The sequence below is a fragment of the Lactuca virosa genome, chromosome 3 (genome assembly GCF_052849685.1).
Source record: "Lactuca virosa cultivar CGN04683 chromosome 3, Lactuca_virosa_CGN04683_v6, whole genome shotgun sequence".
NCBI classification, from domain to species: Eukaryota; Viridiplantae; Streptophyta; class Magnoliopsida; order Asterales; family Asteraceae; genus Lactuca; species Lactuca virosa.
The window spans coordinates 218,074,733-218,097,089 of NC_136428.1; the positions used below are offsets into that span (position 1 = coordinate 218,074,733).

General features: G+C 33.0%; 1 protein-coding gene across 1 annotated transcript; it reads left to right on the top strand.

The window, feature by feature from the left end:
• Positions 1-993: 993 nt before the first annotated feature.
• On the top strand, positions 994-22,192 carry LOC145166988 (salicylic acid-binding protein 2-like). Its single transcript, XM_079086057.1, has 3 exons — positions 994-1,383; positions 21,590-21,727; positions 21,801-22,192. Exons 1-3 carry the CDS (start codon positions 1,057-1,059, stop codon positions 22,044-22,046), a joined length of 711 nt encoding a protein of 236 aa, XP_078942183.1. The 5' UTR covers positions 994-1,056; the 3' UTR covers positions 22,047-22,192.
• The last annotated feature ends 165 nt before the right edge of the window (positions 22,193-22,357 follow it).

Sequence of the window (22,357 nt, forward strand, 5' to 3'; positions counted from 1 at the left end):
TTGATGGTTGTTAATGTGAAGTTGTCTTAATTAAAGTCTAACAAAATTTATATCTTATTAATTTAATAAAATTTTACAAATCTTTTGTCCGTGATTTCCACTGGTTGTACCCTACTATATATATATATATATATATATATATATATATATATATATATATATATATATATATACTAGGTGTAAGACTCGTGTATTAAACGGGTTTATTAAAAGGATCAAAAGTAACGATATGAACTAAAAAATGTCATTCACGTAACTTTTGGTAACCACAAAGATCATGTTCATAAAAATAAGTAACGACTGAGTTTGTTACATTTGTTAAACCACATGGACTATTTATGTAATTTGGTTTTAATTAATCTATAATAATAAAATTAATTAATATGAATTCACAAATGGAATGTACTATCTACATTAATATACACATAAATTAATTAATATATTAATAGAAAGAGGAATTCACAAATAAAAAGTTATTATGTACATTAACTAATATATTTATAAAATTAATTAATATTAGGTGGCATTTAATAGGTGAAATTTGAATAAAAAGAAAAAATAATAAAAATGACAGGTGGATATTAAATAATTCAAAAAAATCTAGAAAATGACAAGTGTCAAAATGAAAGAGAAGAAGACAGGTGCCAAAATCATTCTTTTATATATATATATATATATATATATATATATATATATATATATATATATATATATATATAAAAGAAATCGTTCAAAATTTTCAGATAATAAGTTTTATTTTATATATTTTACAAACCAATAATAAATTGACATGTAAATTAGAAATGAAAATAAATTGACACCTAGGTCATAAGAATTATTTCAATTTTATTTTATTTTATTTTATATTTTCTTGTGAGCGAGCCACCATCCGGCTATTCCGATATCTAATATTAGTCAATTTGATGATTTGACATATTTTTATAGACGATTTTGTCCTCCGGAACTTTATTTAAATAACCACACAAACAACTAGATGGAGGATAAAATGGCAAACACAGGAGATGAGCAGAGGCATTTTGTTCTGGTACACGGAGCATGCCATGGTCAGCATGGTGTTGGTTCAAACTCAAACCTCTTCTTGAGGCTGCCGGCCACCGCGTCTCCGCCTTCGATCTCTCAGCCTCCGGCACAAACACCAAAGTAATACAAGACGTGGCTACACTTGCTGATTACAGTATGCCGTTGCTGGAATTCATGGCCACCATTCCGCCGGAGAAAAAGGTGGTGCTCGTCGGACATAGCCTTGGTGGTATGAACTTGGCTCTGGCCATGGAGAAGTTCCCGGAAAAGATCTCTATCTCAGTCTTCCTCACTGCCTTCATGCCGGATACCGTACATACTCCTTCCTATGTTATAGACCAGGTAAAATAATCTTTTTAATTGTTTTAAAATAAATAAATTACCCTTTTAATCGAGATTTTAATCAAACTTTATTTATTTTTTCACTTTACTTGCTATTATCATATGTCTATATTTATCAACAAATTTTAATCGAAAAGATTATGTTTCCATAACTAAAAAAACTAGTATATTATATGCGTCAGTTAACGTATATTGTTTATGTCCTTTAATAATTAATCAAATACTTCTAATATAACATCATAATTAGTTAACGTTTTGTTATAAAAATTAATTACTTTGAAGTTTATACGTTTTCTTTAGACCGGATGGTATGGGTGGGGAGTTTCTCTCACTTTTTGTGGGCCACCTTACCCTTTCCCACACTTTCCTTTCCCTCACCTAAAACCCAAGGAATTGGTGGGAAGCTCCCCTCGTGATTTTTAAATTTTTTTTTTAAATATATTTCATACATATATTATATTTATTTTGTAGGGGATTAAAAACCATGAATTTTTGATATATTTTTTATATTTTTTTAATAGGTATATAATTTTTAAATATTAAAAAAGATAAAAAAAAAAAAAAAAAGAACTAGCTAACAGAATGAGGAGAGAGAGTGTGACACCCCCTCCCCCACCTCTTTCCCGCGGGTTGCTCCCCTCACCCACGGTTCAGTGTTCCAGTGAGAGGTAAGCCTTCCCGCACCCCTTTCCCGTTTATTGATGTTTTGATATATGTGGTGGAATACCAATTCTCATGATTCTTTGTTTAGTTTAACTCTGCACGTCATTTTATTTTATAGAAAATAACTTAAAAGTATAACAAAGTTATAAAATTATAGAAAAAAACACTATTTAATGAGTTGGTTCATAGCTAATTGACAAAAAAAAAAGTTCGGAAAAAATACTTTTGAGAATATCATATTTTCAAAATTACATACATAATTCAACTTTGTTTAGTATAAAAAATACAAACAAACTACAATATTTATACTCATATGACCATTAAAATTATATATATATATATATATATATATATATATATATATATATATATATATATATATATATATATATATAACCTTAAGTTTTTTCAAATAAAAAAATAAAAAAATACGGTGAGGATAACAATCTTTCAAAATTATATATATATATATATATATATATATATATATATATATATATATATATATGCCTAAGTTATTCTATTCAAAGTAATTATTGTGTTATTGTATGCATAAATGTGGGCAAATCAATTTTACTTATTTTAAGAAAATGATTAATACATATTATTGAATTAAATATAATTGAAAAATATCATCTAATTTAATTACAATGGTATTTTAGTCAATTAATATAGATTTAATAAAGGAAAATTGCATATTTTAAGGGATCATAGATTCTATTAATTTTAAAAACTCGATTTTACGAATTTTAATTCTTTTAATTCGGAGATTCTTACAGAATATTTTTATAAGTATATTTAAAAATAAAAATATTCTTGAACTATAAATATAAAAATATTCTTGAACCTATTTCTTAATCATGACTTTAAAAACTTCTCGTAAAACAACAAATTCTTGAACAATCAATTGAAGAATAAAAACAAAAAATACATTATTTTTTATAGAATACAGGTAACAATTGTTAAGAATTACAACAGATTTAGAATTCATGATTCCATTCCAACAGAATTGGAATTCATATCCATACTACATTCCAACAGAATTAGAATTCATGATTCCATTCCAACAGAATTGGAATTCGTGATTCCATTCCAAAAGAATTGGAATCGCACCAATATCATCCATTTAATCATCTACAGAAACAAATTGATTTTTATCATATAAGAAGAAGTAATGGCATTTAGAACAGCTGAAGAGAGTCTTTGCAAGGCCGATAGATTTGCAATAATCGTAAAAGTTGCCAAGCTCGTCGAACTGCTTTCTTACTCGTCTCAAAAACTCGTAAACCTTGACGGAATCTGAAATCTCAATCTCTCTAAACTGACCTATCAAAATACTCAGGGCATAGGTCATGTCATAATACATATAGATGCTCTGTTTCACAATCGGGTACAAAGCCACCATCACAATCCTGTGATTCCTCGTCGGACCTGAACGATTCAACATTCGCATAATAAGTTTTCTGTCATGGTGAACGGTGATTCATATGGAGGAGGAGAAGAAATAATATGACTATTACGCAACCTGTAGGGCGACAAGCGATAAATCGCTCCAGGAGTTGCATCAGATGTTGAAGTCGAGAAAATAGGTTATCCTTCGTCTTTCCATCTACTGGAGATTTTAGAGTCACCGGCTCCGGCTCCTCTATTCGAATCAGAAATCGAGGAGGAAAAGGGAGACCATTACGTCCGATCAATCAGCAAGATTAAGGAGCTGTTAATTTCATCGATCGATTGGAGAATAGAGAAGGGAGTTGCAATCATTTGGCTTCTGTCGACCGGAGGGAGGAGACGCGAAGAAGAGGAGGTGCAATTTTGGGAGGTGTCGATCGGATTTGAGAAGTAAAGAAGGAAAAAACGATACTGGCTTCAATTTAGGGTTTTAAATCTAGAAATACAGCTAATATCCAATTATATATCTATTTTACCATAATTAACTAATAATAAGATTACTATAATACCCTTATCTTATTTATTAAATGATTTGATTTATCTAAAATCTGATTGGTGCATACAATATTACAATAATTAGTTAAAACATTTGAACCTACATCTCTCTCTCTCTCTCTCTCTCTATATATATATATATATATATATATATATATATATATATATATATATATACTTCTAAAACTTATATATTAAAACTTATGAAAAATGTATTTATACTTTTAAAAACATGTTTTTATTTTTTGAACTATATAAAAAAGTTTATATATATATATATATATATATATATATATATATATATATATATATATATATATATATATATATATATATATATATATATATATATATAGGGAAAAGTTTAATAGAGAACCATAATTATTGGTTCTTCAAGGAACCAAATCTTTTTTTTTTTAATTTCTAGAACTTATTCTTTATCGAAAAAAAAATCTAAAAATATCTAAATTCATATATTAACATTGTGAATGTGAAAAATATTTTTCGGATTCACCGTGTGAATCCGGATTCACATTGTGAATTTTCAAAGATTCACATTTTGAATTTGACGTAAAAAAAAATTCGAATTTGATATCATTGGAAAAATGATAAAAAATTATGAATTTCTGTATTTTTAGTTTTTTTTTTTTGATAAAAAACAAGTTCTAAAAGTTGAAAAAAAGATTGGTTCCTTGGTTAATTATGGTTCTATATATATATATATATATATATATATATATATATATATATATATATATATATATATATATATATGCGCGCATGCCTAAATACATTTGTTTTTTTTTTTTTGAATCGGTAAATTCAAATATTATAATTTACTCTTAAAGTAACACCTAATTACACATTTATCCACTACGGGACTTGAATCCTCGACCGCAAAGAAAGAGGACATCACCTGATACCGCTGGGTTAGAAACACTTTGGTTAAACACGTTTGTTCACATAAGAGTTTTCTATCCATTTTTATTTCAAGTTAACTTGGAAAGAATGAATAACACGTAACAAGGATAAAAATAAGAAAAAAATTTACTTACATTATTCTACTTTTAACGCACCAAAAAGTGTTGTTAAGAAAAAACAATGTTTCTTTTTTTACAAAAAACTAAATTGTTTTTTATAACTATTTCTAATTTTAATTGTCATATGTGTACGTTACAAATATTATATTTTGTTGGTATTTTTTGTACTAGACAAAATTGAATAATATTTTTTGTATAATTTTAAAACTTTGTTACATTTTAAGCAGTAAAAAACATTGTCAACTCAACTATGAACCTGCTATGGTCGATAACGAGAATGAGTTTTTTTTTAACAAAATGTGAGGTATAAACCTTGTTGGTAAAGTTTTGTATTAAACAAAGTAAATTGATATTTCTGTATAATTTAGAAACTCTATATTTAAGTCATTTTTCAATAAAAAAAATTGCCAACTTACCTGAGGTAATGACAATATGTTTTTAGAATAAAAAGATAACTTTAATATATATATATATATATATATATATATATATATATATATATATATATATATATATATATATATATATATATATATATATATATATAGGGTTTAGATCCGGTAGGAACTCAAAAATTGATAGAACTGCGAGGATTATTTTCCAACAATTATTTCGTCAAGGGCACAAACGTCAAACTCATTTACTTGGTTGTGACCCGTTCGCTTGCTGTGCACGTGCATGAAACATAATACGGACTCGAAGAAATAATAACGCGCGACAAACGTCCATGGAACGCCATTTAAATGTGTTTTCCTTTTCTTTTTCATTTATTTTGGTTTTTGTTCGTTTTTTTATTATTATTTTTTTTATTTTTCGTTAAAAAAAGTTCAATTTTTTTTTAAACAGATATATGCTCGGTTTTAATGTTTTTTATTATTTTTTTTTCGTTTTTTGATATTTTTTTTAAATATACTTTTTTTCTTTTTTTTTGTTTTTTTAATATCTTTACTACATACTTGAAGATTGTACGGTTTTTTTTAAACTAAATGTCTGTTTGAGTTTTTTAATGTTTAACAATTATAAAATTTTAAATAAGAAGAATATTTGTAACATACACGTTTTGAAATCGTGTTTTAAGTAAATAATATTATGAAATAGTATATAATTATGTGTATTGAGTTCTAACGGATAGCTTTTACTAGAAATGAAGTAAAACTATGTTTAGAATCAATCGGAAAATATTGGAAGTCTTATTAGATTCCAATTAAAAGACAAATATCGAAATTTAACGAAAATATAAAATTTGAAATAAGTAAAATTTTATTATTGAAAGTTGTAAAGAATCTTGTTAGAAACATTTAGGCGAAAACCTCATCGAAATCCGAGTTATAACGAAGAAGTTATGACCAATCAAAGATCCGCGACAAAACCGGTACAGCGCCGAAAGACGTAAAAAGTGAGTTTTTGATAAACTACTTTTTAGCCTTGGTGATCTAAACGAAAGTTGTAGTATTTGTTGAACCGAGAATTTTGAGAAAAATAACGCCCAAATCTGACTTCGTATGAGGAAGTTATGATTTTTCTAAGTTTCGGTATAACAGTAGACAGCTAAAAACTCGAATTTTAGATCGAGTGATTTTTAGCCGACACAACCTAAACGAGAATCAAAGGTCTCGTCATTAGTAGTATAACGGTAAAAAGACTGACGAAAACGGATGTCGGATGAAGAAGTTATGAATTTTTAACGGATTTTCATGTCCCGGTCTGTTAAAAATAATAATATTAAAATAAATCACAGTTAGCCGACGAAGTCTAAACGAAAGTTGTAGAGCATAATCTTACCTACGCATGCATATAAAGAACGTCAAAAACGGAGCCCGTATGCGAAAGTTATGGATTTTAGAAGTTTTGGGTTCAATTTCCAAGAAAATTCGCATGGATAAGCTTCATCCGGACCAGCCACGTCACCCTCGCTCCAAGCTGGCCGCGTATCCGAAGCAGCTGCGTCATTCGAGTCGTGGCGCATCCGAGGAGCATCGCGTGTCGCACAGGTGTCCGATCCATGAGTCATCCGAAGCGGAGGTCCAACCGGAGTTCGAGGCGTGTCTGCCGCGTGTCTCGCCCTCGCAACCGCCACCTGCCCGCTTCGCTGCTGACGTCTGACACCTCGCATGCGAATCCACGTGCCCTCTCCGGATCCGAAGCCTCCCCTATAAATAGAAGGTTGCGAGCCTTCCCGAGTAAATTTGGAAAATTGCCAATTTTGACCCCTAAACCCATTTTTAAGCTATTTCCACTTCCCCCGAAGCCCCAGGATTATTTCCAACGCCCGAAACACGCCCCGAAGTTCCCGAGAAGCCCGAAAAATTTATTTTTTCGGTTTTGAAGCCCAACCCTCGTAGGGCCCGGTTTTCAATAAAACTCACGCTTTTCAACGAAGAAAGCTAATTATAGTAACGAAGTGCTGCCCAAATTACTATTTTAACCCCCGGTTATTTCACGGTGAGTTTAATATATAGGAACAATTGTATGTTATGTGTTATATGTGCTATGTGCTTTTCAGTGTTATTATTTCGGGTTATTTTCTCGTGTTATTTTTATTTCTGCTATTTATGATTGCAAAGTTATACCTTTGACCATGTGATCATTGAAAGGACTTAGATTTACGGTGGTACTGGTACGTAGCCTCTGACCATGTAGAGCATGTCTCCGTAAGAGAATGACTTCTATTCTATAACATTGACAGATGGTTAGACAGGGCTATAAGCCTGGAATCTACCGAAATGTGTAAATCAGAAAGTGTATGTCTTCTGTGCCATTTGGGCCGAAGCTTTATTGGTGTATATCAAGTATAGAAATTGTCATGTCTCATTGATCGTATATCTTTGAATCAAATCATTGATTGATATGGAAAGTTTGTCTCATGATTCACATATGCCTTTGTTGTTCCTTGTTCCTCTTTGCTTCTGTCATATTGAAGTATATATATGGCATAACGTTATATTGTATTTATTATTGAACTCACTAAGCGTCACCGCTTACCCCTCTCAGTGTTTAACAATTGCAGGAGATAAGTAACCAGTATGGTTATATACTGTCGGAAGATGTAGAAAATTTTTTACTATTACTTTTGTATTTCGGTTTATGTTTGTATAAAATTACAATATCCTGGGTAGTTATGTAAAATATTAAAACATAGTCGGTTTGTATCCAATCTTTTGTAATCACTTTATCAATGTAAAATATTGTTTTATAAATATGCATGTAGCATGTTTTGGAGTAACAATTGTCAAGTATGAAAGTTTGGGTCTTTCAGAAATACGAAAGTTTAGAAAGGGGATCTTTCAATCATGGTATCAGAGCGGTGGTTTAAGTGAACTAAATTCCACGGGTTGGTATTTAGACTTAAACTATTGGAAGTTCAATATATGAACTGAATCATTGTAAATATATGGATACAAACCATAGGAAATACTTAAGTGGGGTATTAGGTAGTGCTAAACCCTAGTATTCTAAGATATTAAGTTACTTCAAAAATTTTCAGAGAACTAGTTTATGTGAACTAGGAATTTTGAGAATTTCTAGATTTAAACATGGATTGTTAAGTGAAGATGATACGATATGTATCTAGTATACTTTAGGTTGAATACCTAATGGACACAAGCACTAGAATATTAAGAGGAGATATGCCTTATATTCTAATATGTGCTAAATAATAAGTAAATATAGCATGCTTTAGGTTTCATACCTATATTGTTATTATTTGAGAAAGTTTAAGGTCTGTTGCCGACCTTGGTTTATAAAATTTTATGTTCAGAATTCTAAGAATTTCCGTTATAGAATTTACATGAAACTTTTCGAAGTGATAAAGAGACTTATGATAGTTGACATCGATAAGTTTATGAATAAACGATCGCGGGATATCGTAAAATAATAAATATGAAGTGTTATCATAAATAGTGTATTAATACCAATAGAGTGGTATTATACATTTAAAGTATGTTTGATATATAATAACATCTTTGGAAGAAAGATGTGCGTTTGAAATACGTTTATGAAAGATAAATGTGTTGGTACAAATCCATGAAGTTGTTCCACCGCTGTCCAGATTGAAGCAGTGATTGTTTATAGAGTCGGAAGAACCGAAGATGGTGATAAATACTTCGATGGTATTGAAATTAATGTGGTACAAGATTTAGAAGAATTAAATGAAGATCAAAGGAAAGGCTAATGAAGTTTTCAGACTCAATAAGCCAAGGCTTTGCCTAAACATTTTGATATAGTGTGTAGTTCAAGTTGTAATCCTATACAGGATGTTCAGAATTAGTATTTAATAATACTGAGCGACTTCTATCACATCCTTATGGAAATTCCATTGTGTGTTAAGCCGACTTTAACATACATGATTAGGATGGTGAAATAGGTTATTTGGTTGTGAAAAGGCTGAGTGGCTTACTTGTTAGAGTAAGGTAGAGTACTTAGTTGAAGAAGATATACACTCATATTATTATATGAGAAGAGATGTTGTAGTTAGGAATGACAGAGAATCAAGTTGAAGCTAGTAGAACATGCTGAGATGCAGCTATAATGCGGATTTCCTAGGATAGATTCCTATGAAGTAGACTTAAAAGATACACTCATGAGAGGAAGACTTATTCATATACAGAAATGAACAAATGTGCATGGCGACTTGCATGAATTAGAAGATGGTGCAGATAGTTAAAGACCGTTTGTCTCCACGATACTAGAGTAAATTCTAGCATAGTGTGTCTTGCAAAGTAGACACTACCCGAGAAAGAATTTATATGAAGAAATGGAAGTAAAATTTCTATCGACCTATGAAAAAGTATTAGGATATACTAAATCGAGCATATGCATGAGAAGAATCTTAGAAGGCGAGTATAGGAAATCTAAGATATGTTTGATAGAAATGTGAAATCCCTAATTGAGTCTAGGAGAAATTGTCATAAGTACTTGTTTGAACACGTTCATGTGTGATAAGTTGCTTTGTGATTTTGAATGGTGACTTGGAAACTGCGAGACAATACTCGGGACGAGTATGAGTAGGTGTGAATAGTAGTAGAGGCCTATACTACTGGAAGCACAGGACTCACACTTGGATCAGGGAAAGTCACAAGGTTACCAAGAAGCTAATAATTGATTTCGTTCTTGTTCAAGTATGTCATTACCTTTGTTTCGGTGATGAAAAAGGAGACGATTTCCATTCGAACCTTAGTGGTCATAAAGAATCGAGTCCGATTCGTATAAATCCGCGAAAGGAGTTGATTGGTTCAGAGAACCATGTATTGTATAGTGACGAAACTTCAGTAGGAATATTGAAGAAGTAGATGGTCGAGGTAGTTGATAGAAATATAACGATCTTCATTAAAGGATTGAGCAATCATTAGCTAGAGATGTTACTTACTATGCATGTGGTGTTACTGGCCACAAGAAACGTTTCTGCCCTACTCTTACTAGTCAAATGGCGGGGAGTCAAGTTTCCGTTCAACAATCAAAGAGTACTCCAACTAAAAAGGAGGAGGTGCCAAAAGCTAAAAGCAGTGTATTCCAGATTACCGTTGAAGAGGCACGCGAGAACCTGAATATTGTGACTGGTACATTTCTCGTCAAATTTAGACCTATTCACATCTTATTTGATTCCAATGCCTCAAATTCTTTTGTGTCTCGATAATTCGAATATTCTTTTCAAATCGCTTGTTACGCATTTGTCCAATCATTTCATATAGATAACATAGGAAGTATATCATTACTTGTTGATAAAGTCTATAGAGATAGTGTCATAGGAATTGAAGGTTATAATCTTCTTGCTAACCTAATTCCTATCTCCTTGCCCAACTTTGATATTATTCTTGGCATGGATCGGTTGTCAAAGAACCGCGCAAAATTCTTGTGCTACGAAAAGATAGTACTCATCCCTATCAAAAGGGAAGATTCTATTAATGTCTATGGTGAAAATAATAATTTCTTTCTTAAAAACTCGTAAATTTATATCGAAGGGATATTCTACTTATCCGGCTTATACATTTGATATCTCAAAAGAGGGGAAGAAAACTGTAATTGATGTTCCCGTCATTAATGAATACCCTGATGTTTTCCCCGACGAATTACCTGAACTACCCCCGGATAGGCAAGTAGAATTCTGAATTGATCTTATACCTAATGCTGCTCCAATTGCCAAAGACTGCTATATAGAATAATAACATTTGGATATTGTCGACCGGCTGACTAAGAGTGCATATTTTCTCGCCATACGTGAAACGGCTCCAATGGAGAAATACGCACAAGTTTACTTAGACGAAGTTGTGGCGAGACATGGTGTGCCACTAAAGATTATTTATGATTTTGATATTCGTTTCACTTCTCACTTTTGGGCGAGTATCCAACGTGAATTGGGATCTCGAGTTGCCCTCAGCACAGCTTATCATCCCCAAACAGATGGTCAGACGGAAAGAATAATTCAAACGGTAGAAGGTATGCTTTGTGTATATGTCTTGGAGTTGGTGCACGTCAAGTGGAAACACCATCGAGGCCCAAATTATAATTAGGAAAATAAGAATGAGATAAGAGCGAAATATTCCCAGTCATTTTTATCGTTATGATTTCGGGGACGAAATCCTCAAAAGGAGGAGGTATTTGTAACATACACGTTTTGAAATTGTGTTTTAAGTAAATAATATTATGAAATAGTATATAATTATGAGTATTGAGTTCTAACGGATAGTTTTTACTAGAAATGAAGTAAAACTATGTTTAGAATCAATCGGAAAATATTGGAAGTCTTATGAGATTCCAATTAAAAGACAAATATCCAAATTTAACAAAAATATAAAATTTGAAATAAGTAAAATTTTATTATTGAAAGTTGTAAAGAATCTCGTTAGAAACATTTAGGCGAAAACCTCATCGAAATCTGAGTTATAACGAAGAAGTTATGACCAATCAAAGATCCGCGACAAAACCGGCACAACGCCGAAAGACGTAAAAAGTGAGTTTTTGATAAACTACTTTTTAGCCTTGGTGATCTAAATGAAAGTCGTAGTATTTGTTGAACCGAGAATTTTGATAAAAATAACGCCCAAATCTGACTTCGTATGAGGAAGTTATGATTTTTCTAAGTTTCGGTATAACAGTAGACAGCTAAAAACTCGAATTTTAGATCGAGTGATTTTTAGCCGACACAACCTAAACGAGAATCAAAGGTCTCGTCATTAGTAGTATAACGGTAAAAAGACTGACGAAAACAGATGTCGGATGAAGAAGTTATGAATTTTTAACGGATTTTCCTGTCCCGGTCTGTTAAAAATAATAATATTAAAATAAATCACAATTAGCTGACGAAGTCTAAACGAAAGTTGTAGAGCATAATCTTACCTACGCATGCATATAAAGAACGTCAAAAACGGAGCCCGTATGCGAAAGTTATGGATTTTAGAAGTTTTGGGTTCAATTTCCAAGAAAATTCGCATGGATAAGCTTCATCCGGACCAGCCACGTCACCCTCGCTCCGAGCTGGCCGCGTATCCGAAGCAGCTGCGTCATCTGAGTCGTGGCGCGTCCGAGGAGCATCGCGTGTCGCACAGGAGGTCCAACCGGAGTCCGAGGCGTGTCTGCCGCGTGCCTCGCCCTCGCAACCGCCACCTGCCCGCTTCGCTGCTGACGTTTGGCACCTCGCATGTGAATCCACGTTCCCTCTCCGGATCCGAAGCCTCCCCTATAAATAGAAGGTTGCGAGCCTTCCCGAGTAAATTTGGAAAATTGCCAATTTTGACCCCTAAACCCATTTTTAAGCTATTTCTACTTCCCCCGAAGCCCCGAGATTATTTCCAACGCCCGAAAGACGCCCCGAAGTTCCCGAGAAGCCCGAAAAATTTATCTTTTCGGTTTTGAAGCCCAACCCTCGCAGGGCCCGGTTTTCAATAAAACTCTCGGTTTTCAACGAAGAAAACTAATTATAGTAACGAAGTGCTGCCCAAATTACTATTTTAACCCCCGGTTATTTCACGGTGAGTTTAATATATAGGAACAATTGTATGTTATGTGTTATGTGTTATATGTGCTATGTGCTTTTCAGTGTTATTATTCCGAGTTATTTTCCCGTGTTATTTTTATTTCTGCTATTTATGATAGCAAAGTTATACCTTTGACCATGTGATCATTGAAAGGACTTAGATTCACGGTGGTACTGATACGTAGCCTCTAGCCATGTAGAGCATGTCTCCGTAAGAGAATGACTTCTATTCTATGGCATTGGCAGATGGTTAGACAGGGCTATAAGCCTGAAATCTACCGAAATGTGTAAATCAGAAAGTGTATGTCTTCTGTGCCATTTGGGCCGAAGCTTTATTGGTGTATATCAAGTATAGAAATTGTCATGTCTCATTGATCGTATATCTTTGAATCAAATCATTGATTGATATGGAAAGTTTGTCTCATGATTCACATATGTCTTTGTTGTTCCTTGTTCCTCTTTGCTTCTGCCATATTGAAGTATATATATGGCATAACGTTATATTGTATTTATTATTGAACTCACTAAGCGTCACCGCTTACCCCTCTCAGGTTTAACAATTGCAGGAGATAAGTAACCAGTATGGTTATATACTGTCGAAAGATGTAGAATAGTTTTTACTATTACTTTTGTATTTCGGTTTATGTTTGTATAAAATTACAATATCCTGGGTAGTTATGTAAAATATTAAAACATAGTCGGTTTGTATCCAATCTTTTGTAATCACTTTATCAATGTAAAATATTGTTTTATAAATATGCATGTAGCATGTTTTGGAGTAACAATTGTCAAGTATGAAAGTTTGGGCCTTTCAGAAATACGAAAGTTTAGAAATTGGATCTTTCAATATTAAGGATCATAATATTTTCCATTCATATTTTTTTTGAATCATATTATTTTTGGATCATAAAATTTTGAATCATAGTATTTTGAATCATAACGATATTATGCATCATATATTTTTGGATCGTATTAATTTGGATAATAATATATTGAATTAAATAAAGTTTTTGTTCAATACAACATTTGGATCATTATAATTTTTGAATCATTTAATTTTGAATCATAAAAAATATAATAATTAAGGATCATTAAATATTTGAATCAAAATATTTTTAGATCATAATAAGTTAAAGATCATAAACATATTAAATCATAATATTTTTAAATCATAAATATTTTGAATCATCTCTATTTGCATCATATTATGTTCAAGTTTTTTTAATCATATTGTTTTTGGATCATAAAATTTTGAATCATAATATTTGGAATCATTACGATATTATGCATCATACATTTTGGATCATATTAATTTGGATCATAATATATTGAATTAAATAAAGTTTTTGTTCAATACAACATTTGGATCATTATATTTTTGAATCATTTAACTTTGAATCATAAAAAAATATAATAATTAAGGATCATTAAATATTTGAATCAAATTTTTTTTAGATCATAACAAGTTAAGGGTCAGAAACATATTGAATCATAGTATTCTTGAATTATAAATATTTTGAATCATCTTTATCTGAATCATATTACGTTCAATAATTTTTTAAAGAACTTTTAATTTTTTAAAATCAAGTTTGGTATCTAAAACATCTTATTTTTTTAAAAATTCTTTTTTACGAAGTCATTAGAGTAGTTAGTAGAAGTATTCTTTAAATTATTTATAATTTTTGGAGAATTTTTTTTTGGGCTTTTTTATAAATATAAAAAATAAAAATAAAATTTTAAATTTTTCATAATTGTATTTATTTTGTAGAGAATTAAATTTTAAGAACTTTAATATTCCGAGATTTTTTTTTACAAAGAAAAAAAAAGTTAATTAGTTAAAAACGAAATTGAAAAATAACAAAAAAAAACTCACTTACATGTAAGGGTGTAAGGGTGACACGTGTCTTGGTGTTGGGAGGGTTTACGTGCGTGTGGCGAGTTGTGGAATTCCCTCGACGCGTGAGTTTCTACTCCTCCTTTTTGCATTTTACAATTTTAACCCTTTTATTTTCGCCCTTCTATGGAAAGCTCCAAAAATTTAGAAATAATTACATACAATGTCACCTTTGATTTTAATAAAAAAGAGAAAATACTAAATTAATTTCAGCCACTTATCTTTTAAAAGCAATGGTCAAGATTAGTCCTCACGGTTCGTACCAAAATTTGAGTTCCTACACCATCCTATATATATATATATATATATATATATATATATATATATATATATATATATATATATATATATATGTGTGTGTGTGTGTGTGTATGTGTGTACAAGTGTCATACGTGTTTTTTTTTGAAACCGACAAATATATTAAAACTGACACCCGCCTAACAAGTAACTAGACGGGGCAGAAAAGGGAAACAAAGTACAAAATATATGAAAAAAAGACAAGTTACAAATTACATTCAAAGGAATGGGCAAACAGACCACTCATTCCAGTTATATTTGCACTTCGCCCTTCGATGCTTGATCCATGTGAAGACCTGCGATTTTACGTTATGAGCCACCTTGGTCGGATTAATATGATTTTTCTTGAAAGTCCGGTCACACCTTGCCTTCCAAATCCACCATAATGTGCCATAGCAAATACTGATCAAGGTATTTCTCTTCCTTTGAAAAACAGACCAGTTCTTTGCGAATTCAATTATATCAAGGACTGATACAAACTGAGGTGGCATTGGAATATCGCACCATCTAAGGATACAATCCCACACGATTGTAGCAAAATGGCATCTAATGAGGACATGAGTCGCATCTTCCTCTTCAGAATTATAATAGGTAAGAGAAGAGGGTCCTTGAATTAATCCCCTTTTTCCCAGTTCCCGAAGGGTTGGAATTCTCCCCTGTTATGCACGCCATATGAAACATAGAACTTTTATAGGCACCTCTCCAATCCAATCAATATTACCTGATGAGACCGCGGATGTTGGTTTGTCGATCATTCGCCTAAGTATATCAACATGATAAATGTCATCCGATGATATGCCACAGTTCCATCTATCCATCGTTGTCGAGGGTTGAAAGTTTCCTATCAGATAGGATAAAGCATGTAACTTGTGTATCTGATCAACCGAAGATGGGTTTGATTTCCAGTTCTAGGTGTGATGACCAATTTGGATTCTATATGCAACTTTACACGATTTCTGTCTCTCCAACTTATATAACTCCGGGAAGGCTAGTTTTAGAGGTTGTGGCCCTATCCATTTATCAAGCCAAAATAGAGTATTATATCCTTTCCCTATCTGTTTCACCAGTACTTCATCCATATCAATACCCAATTCTTGAGATCTTCTTTGATTCCAGCTACATTGTTCCACACCCCTGGAATGATTTTTATTTAGATTATATTCGATGGTTTATTCCGTAAGTTATGTATTCTTGTAAACACCTGAGCCTTAACTGTGAGGAGTCGATCTTGAGTCTTCACCACCATTTCGTGATCAAGGCTAAGTTTAGAGCTCTCAGCGATCCAATTCCCAATCCACCCATTTCTTTTGGAGCTTTGACCTTTTCCCAAGATACCCAATGCATTTTTTTTCTACGTGACCTCCCCATAGGAACCGTCTTCTAATGGATTCGCGTGTGTTTATCACTCCAATGGGAGCAGTAAACAGTGAGAAATAAAATGTTGGGAGGTTCCCCAAAACTACCTTTATCAGGGTCGTCCGACCCCCAAAGGATAGTGCCTTTGCTTTCCATGTGGAGAGTTTAACATGGAACTTCTCAATCACCGGCTTCCAATATTTTTTAGTTTCATATTTCCCCTACAGGAACACCCAAGTAAGTGAAAGGGAGTGTTGCTGGTTCACATCCAAGTGGACTCGCCCATCTAGCCACCTCTTCTGTACTTGCACCAATTCCAAACACTCTAGATTTTTGGAAATTTACTTTTAAACCAGAAGTCACATGGAAACATCGTAGGATTCGGGTAAGATTCTTTATATTATTTTTGCTCCATTCATCTACAAAAAGGGCGTCATGCGCGTAAAATAAATGTGAGATCGTCATCTCGTCATGTGGGATTTTAATGCTTTTGAAAATTCCTTTTTCACACGATGATTTCATAGCTACATTTAGGCCATTGCAATAATGAATAGGTAGGGGAGAGGGGGTCGCCTTGTCTAACCCCTTTTCCCATGGTGAACTCATCTGTGGGTGAGCCATTCACGAGGACTGATGCTCTAGCGGATACAAGACAACCTTTGATCCATCTTCTCCATTTCTCGCCATATCCCATTTGATTTAGGAGATAATCAAGGTATTCCTAATTTACTGAGTCAAATGTCTTGTCAAAGTCGACTTTGAACAACAGAATTTGCTTCTTCACCTTTTTTGCCCATGAGCATAATTCATTGACTATAAGTGGTCCGTCCAGTATATTTCTTTCTTCTACAAAGTGTGACATCCCCAAAATCACGGCCAGAAAAGACCGGTTTCATTTATGCTTTTAAAATAATTTCAAAGTAAATCCATTGATTTAAAAGAGTTGCGGAAATTTGTCCCCAAAACAAAACATGATAAAATAAAGTTTTATCAATGCATTTTCATTATATATCAAAACTCGGGATGTCATGTTCCGATACAGACCAAAAGCATAAACAATACAAAATAGACCTTACAACAGTTACATATAACTACTGGTCTATAATCCAAAAATATCTTGACGATGTCATCCAACTTATGCTCTCGTACCACTACCTGTAATACAAAGAAAAACTGAGTGGGTCAGGCTTGGGAGCCTGGTGAGCATATAGGGTTTTCAACCCACAATAAATAATTATATTTAGTTCATCGACCAACAATAACCCGATTACCCATTCCCGTTATCCTCACTTTATGTCCTAAAACAACAACCATTACAAGGGACTTAATCTAGGATTTTCATCGGGATGGACATTACTGCGAAGGGGTTTCCTCCACAATAAATGTCCTAAAGGCAACCATGAGGGGGATAGAGTACACCGGTGAACACATTGTTCACAACACCTACAGGTTATGAGCCTGCTAGCGTTCCACTGGACTGTCTAGAAAGAGTCCGTGGTCGTCATCCATACTCCGCTAGATGACTAGATCAACAACAACATCGAGGCCTCTCATCATTTTATTTCATCACACACCAACTGTCTACCCATGTTCTACCCAACATATTAGTAGATAAAATATATACATTTATATACAGCTTAAAACCTGTACAAAACATCCATTCATCAGCTAGTTCAAATAAACAAATAATATATAAACACATAGCACGTATTTTATAACGAATACTTCATATCTATGTGTTAGAAGAAAACGAAAATACACTCACTTGATAACATGATGATCGGACAACACTTCGTCTCTTAAAACAATTGTTTTCGATAAAACCGGGATGTTTTCTTGAAAACCGGGCTTCTCGCGGGCAGAGTTTCGGCTCGGAAACTTTACTTCTCAGGATCTTCGGGGCTTCGGGACTTGCTTTGAGTCTCGAGAATGATACTGGGGCTTTGGGGTATAAGTTGCACGCAAAACGAGGCAATAATGAGAGAGAGAGAGAGAGAGAAGAATTGAGCAACAAAACTCGGCAGCCCTTGAGTTCTATTTATAGGGGCTGAAACCCCCATTTACGCTGGGTGTAAATCCTGATTACGTTGGGCGTAATGCCTCTACAAGCAGTACGCTGGGCGTACGAAGATCTACGCGGGGTGTAGTTCGGATAAACTTTGGTATGCGTGCCTCGAACTTCAAAAATTCATAACTTTCGCATACGAGCTACGTTTTCGACGTTCTTTATATCCACGCGTATGTGAGACTATGCTCTACAACTTTCATTTAGACTCCGTCGGCTAATTTTGACTTTATTTTTATTGTATTATTTTTAGTAGGTCGGGACAGGAAAACTCCGTTATAAAATCATAACTTCTTCATCCAACGTCCGTTTTCGTCTGTCTTTTTACCGTTGGATTCTCGTTTATATTGTTTCGGCTAAAAGTCACTCGATCTCATATTCGAGTTTCGGGCTGCATACCGCTAAGTCGAAACTTAGAAAAATCATAACTTCCTCATACGAAGTCAGATTTAGACGTTCTTTTTATGCACGCTCTCGATTTAATGTATTCTACGACTTTCGTTTAGATCACTAAGGCTAAATACTGCTCTATCTTAAATTCGTATTTTACGTCATACAGTGTCGTGCCGGTTCTGTCGCGAAACTTCGACAGGTCATAACTTCTTCGTTATAACTCGGATTTCGGCATTCTTTATATTTTCGGAAACCTTGCCACAACCACTACAACTTCCTTCATAGATATCGGGCTTATCTAATATTTTATTTTATCGCTTATTTTTATCCTTAATTCATTTAAATCACAACAATTAAGCATAAAACACATAATACTCAAATAATACATTTCTATTATTTCAAAACGGGTTACAAAGGTCAACTTAGACTATTACATCATCATTAATGCCTAACCTAGAAACACGGGCGTTACACAAAGGCCGACTGCACTTCATCAATATTTTGCCCAATGGCAACTTTCAACTGATTTGCAAGCGATTTTGCAATAATCTTATAAATACATCCGATGAGGCTAATTGGACGGTAGTCGCCAGGTTTAAGTGGATCTTTTATTTTTGGTACCAATGGTATAAAGGAGGAATTACATCTCGTGCTGATTTGCCCATACACCTCAAAATGCTTCACACATGATAATATGTCAGCCTTTAGTATATCCCAGATTTTTTTGATTAATTTAAAACTAAAACCATCAGGTCCTGGGGCCTTCTCATTCTCACATTCCCAAACTGCATTTTTATTTTTTTTCAATGGTGAAAGGGGCCTCAAGGGTGTTGCTAACATCTAAACTCAGTGAACGGAATCTGGGGTTTACAAGCTTCGGTCTTGATGACTATTTCTCCAGGAATTTTCTAATGTAGAAGTTAAACACCTCCTTCTTGATCTCACTTGCCTCCATATTCCATTCACCATTGATGATTGGGCCGTGAATTCAATTTTTTTTTCTTTTTATTGTTTACGCACCCATGAAAGAAGCGTGTGTTTTCATCCCCGTCCACTGTCCATTTTATTTTTGATTTCTGTTTGAGATCGAGAACCACCATCCTCTCCAAGTCTACAATTTTCTAGAAGCCCATACTTCTTTCTTGTATCTCATCATTACTTAGGACCCGGTTCTCTGTAGCTAGATCAAGCTCCTGAATTCTTTGTTTTAGATTTTTCAATTCCATGTCCTCCTTTGGGAATTCCATGTTTCTCCATTCCTTGATTGCATTTTTTAGGTGTTTTAATTTTGCCAACAGATACCTGTCAGGTGTTCCCTACCTAACAAAAGTAGTCCAAGTTTAGGTAACAACTTTATCAAACCCCTCCCAGTTCATCCACAAATTGAAGAACCTAAAAGGGGGTTTCCCAAAATCATTGGGATTTCTTTGTTCTCCGGATTCACCCATTACTTCTTTTAGGATAGGATTATCCTGCTCGATTTCAAAACCGAGCTCTTTTCCTATTTTCACTGTCTGCTGAGCTTCCAGACCTGAGGAGCAGTCTTCACTTATTTCAGGCTCAAATGGGGCATCTAATGTTCTGTTTAGGTTTAGGTCAACCGGTGGGGAGAGGTTTGAATGTTGTTGCACGCCAGTTTGGTCTTCATAGTTGGTCGGAGCGGTTTGTTCCATCCTGGAACTGTTAAGGGGATTGAAGAAATTGATGAGAAGAAGGATAAATTATTCGTTTCGCATCATCTACGCTTTCTACCGGTTGCTAAACAAAGTTAAGCATTATTTTTTGTATAATTTTGAAACATAATTTGTTATTGTCATAACTAAGATCTACATAAATATAAATAACATGTTATCATGTTAATCCTAAAAAAAATTAATTATAACTTTTGCATCCACATGTGGTATTAAATTTGGTACGTCATATTTTCAACGAATCTATACATAGTTATCAACACAAAGCAATAATTCGGCCATGACTAATAAGTATACGTGTAACATTTTCAAATAGTGTCCATAAATAGTGAAATCTAAAATTGTGGTTGTGGACTCGTGGGGCCTGAAAACTAGATCCACTACACTTCAAATTAATTGCTAGATTGATATGTATATCGTTTTCAAACAATCAAAATTGTCGATACAAACAATTTCTTGACATTAGGGAATTAAATCATGAGCATAAATTTCTATAATTTGTATTATATGTGGTAATTCATTAATATTTTGAGTTGTAATATCATAACCCAATATTTGTAAATTATTCTAAAATAATTTCTATTCTCATAAGAACAAAGTTGAGAAGAAAATTTTAAGATCATATGACTGAATTAATGTAAAAAGTTACAAAAAAGAAAATATACATATAGCATTGAGCTCATGTATGAACCCCTAAATGGTAAAAACGGTAAAAAACTATGGACGTGAAATCAAAAATATAGATATTAAATAACATTACATAGAAATGGAATGCACATTAACTAATATATACTTCCATTATTTATTGTCCAAGATGTATTTAGAATTATAATTTCTATTAGTTTTCAATGCATTATATCTTACAATTTATTTTATTTACTGAATATACAGTATAACAAAAGCACACCACTAGAAGCTTGGTTGGACACACAATTATTGCCATACAATGATGAAAACGAGTCTGAAACATCGATGCTTTTTGGTCCCGAGTTTCTATCATTGAAACTCTATCAACTTTGCTCCAATGAGGTAATAATCGTCATCATTCTCAAAAATAATTAATATCATTGGATTAATGATAACACTGTTCTGTTACATATAGGATCGTGAATTAGGAAAATTATTGATAAGGTCCGGATCTTTATTTCTAAAAGACCTAGCCACAGCAAAACATTTTACAGAAGGAATGTTTGGTTCTGTAAAACGAGCTTTTGTCATTTGTGATGAAGATATAACAATCAAAGAAGAGTTTCAACGTTGGATGATCGAAAACAATCCAATGGTTGAGGTGAAAGAGTTGAATGGTGTGGATCATATGCCGATGTTGTGCGACCCGAAGCAACTTTAGTGTTTGCCTCCTCGACATAGCACATGAATATGCATAGTCATGTTGTTCATTTATAAATTATTTTATATGTATGTGATTTTGATTGCAAATAACGTCTAATGATAACGTATTATTGCTTTTGTGTGGCAAAGCCATGTTGAAATTCAGGAAGTTTTGACTTATTATTTAAGGACTTTGAAGCACTTGAAAATAATAGGACATAGTGAAGCACCCCTCATATAATTTAGACAATTAAATCGTTTTAAATCATTTAACTTTCTTGAAATCAACATTTGTGAAAAGTTTTAATTTAAATAAAACTAGTGAAGAAA

Coding starts and splice junctions, on each gene's coding strand:
- LOC145166988 (XM_079086057.1), top strand. CDS start 1,057: ATGCCATGGTCAGCATGGTGTTGGTTCAAACTCAAACCTCTTCTTGAG. Junction 1,384..21,589: donor CTTCCTATGTTATAGACCAG/GTAAAATAATCT, acceptor CTGAATATACAG/TATAACAAAAGCACACCACT. Junction 21,728..21,800: donor ATCAACTTTGCTCCAATGAG/GTAATAATCGTC, acceptor TGTTACATATAG/GATCGTGAATTAGGAAAATT.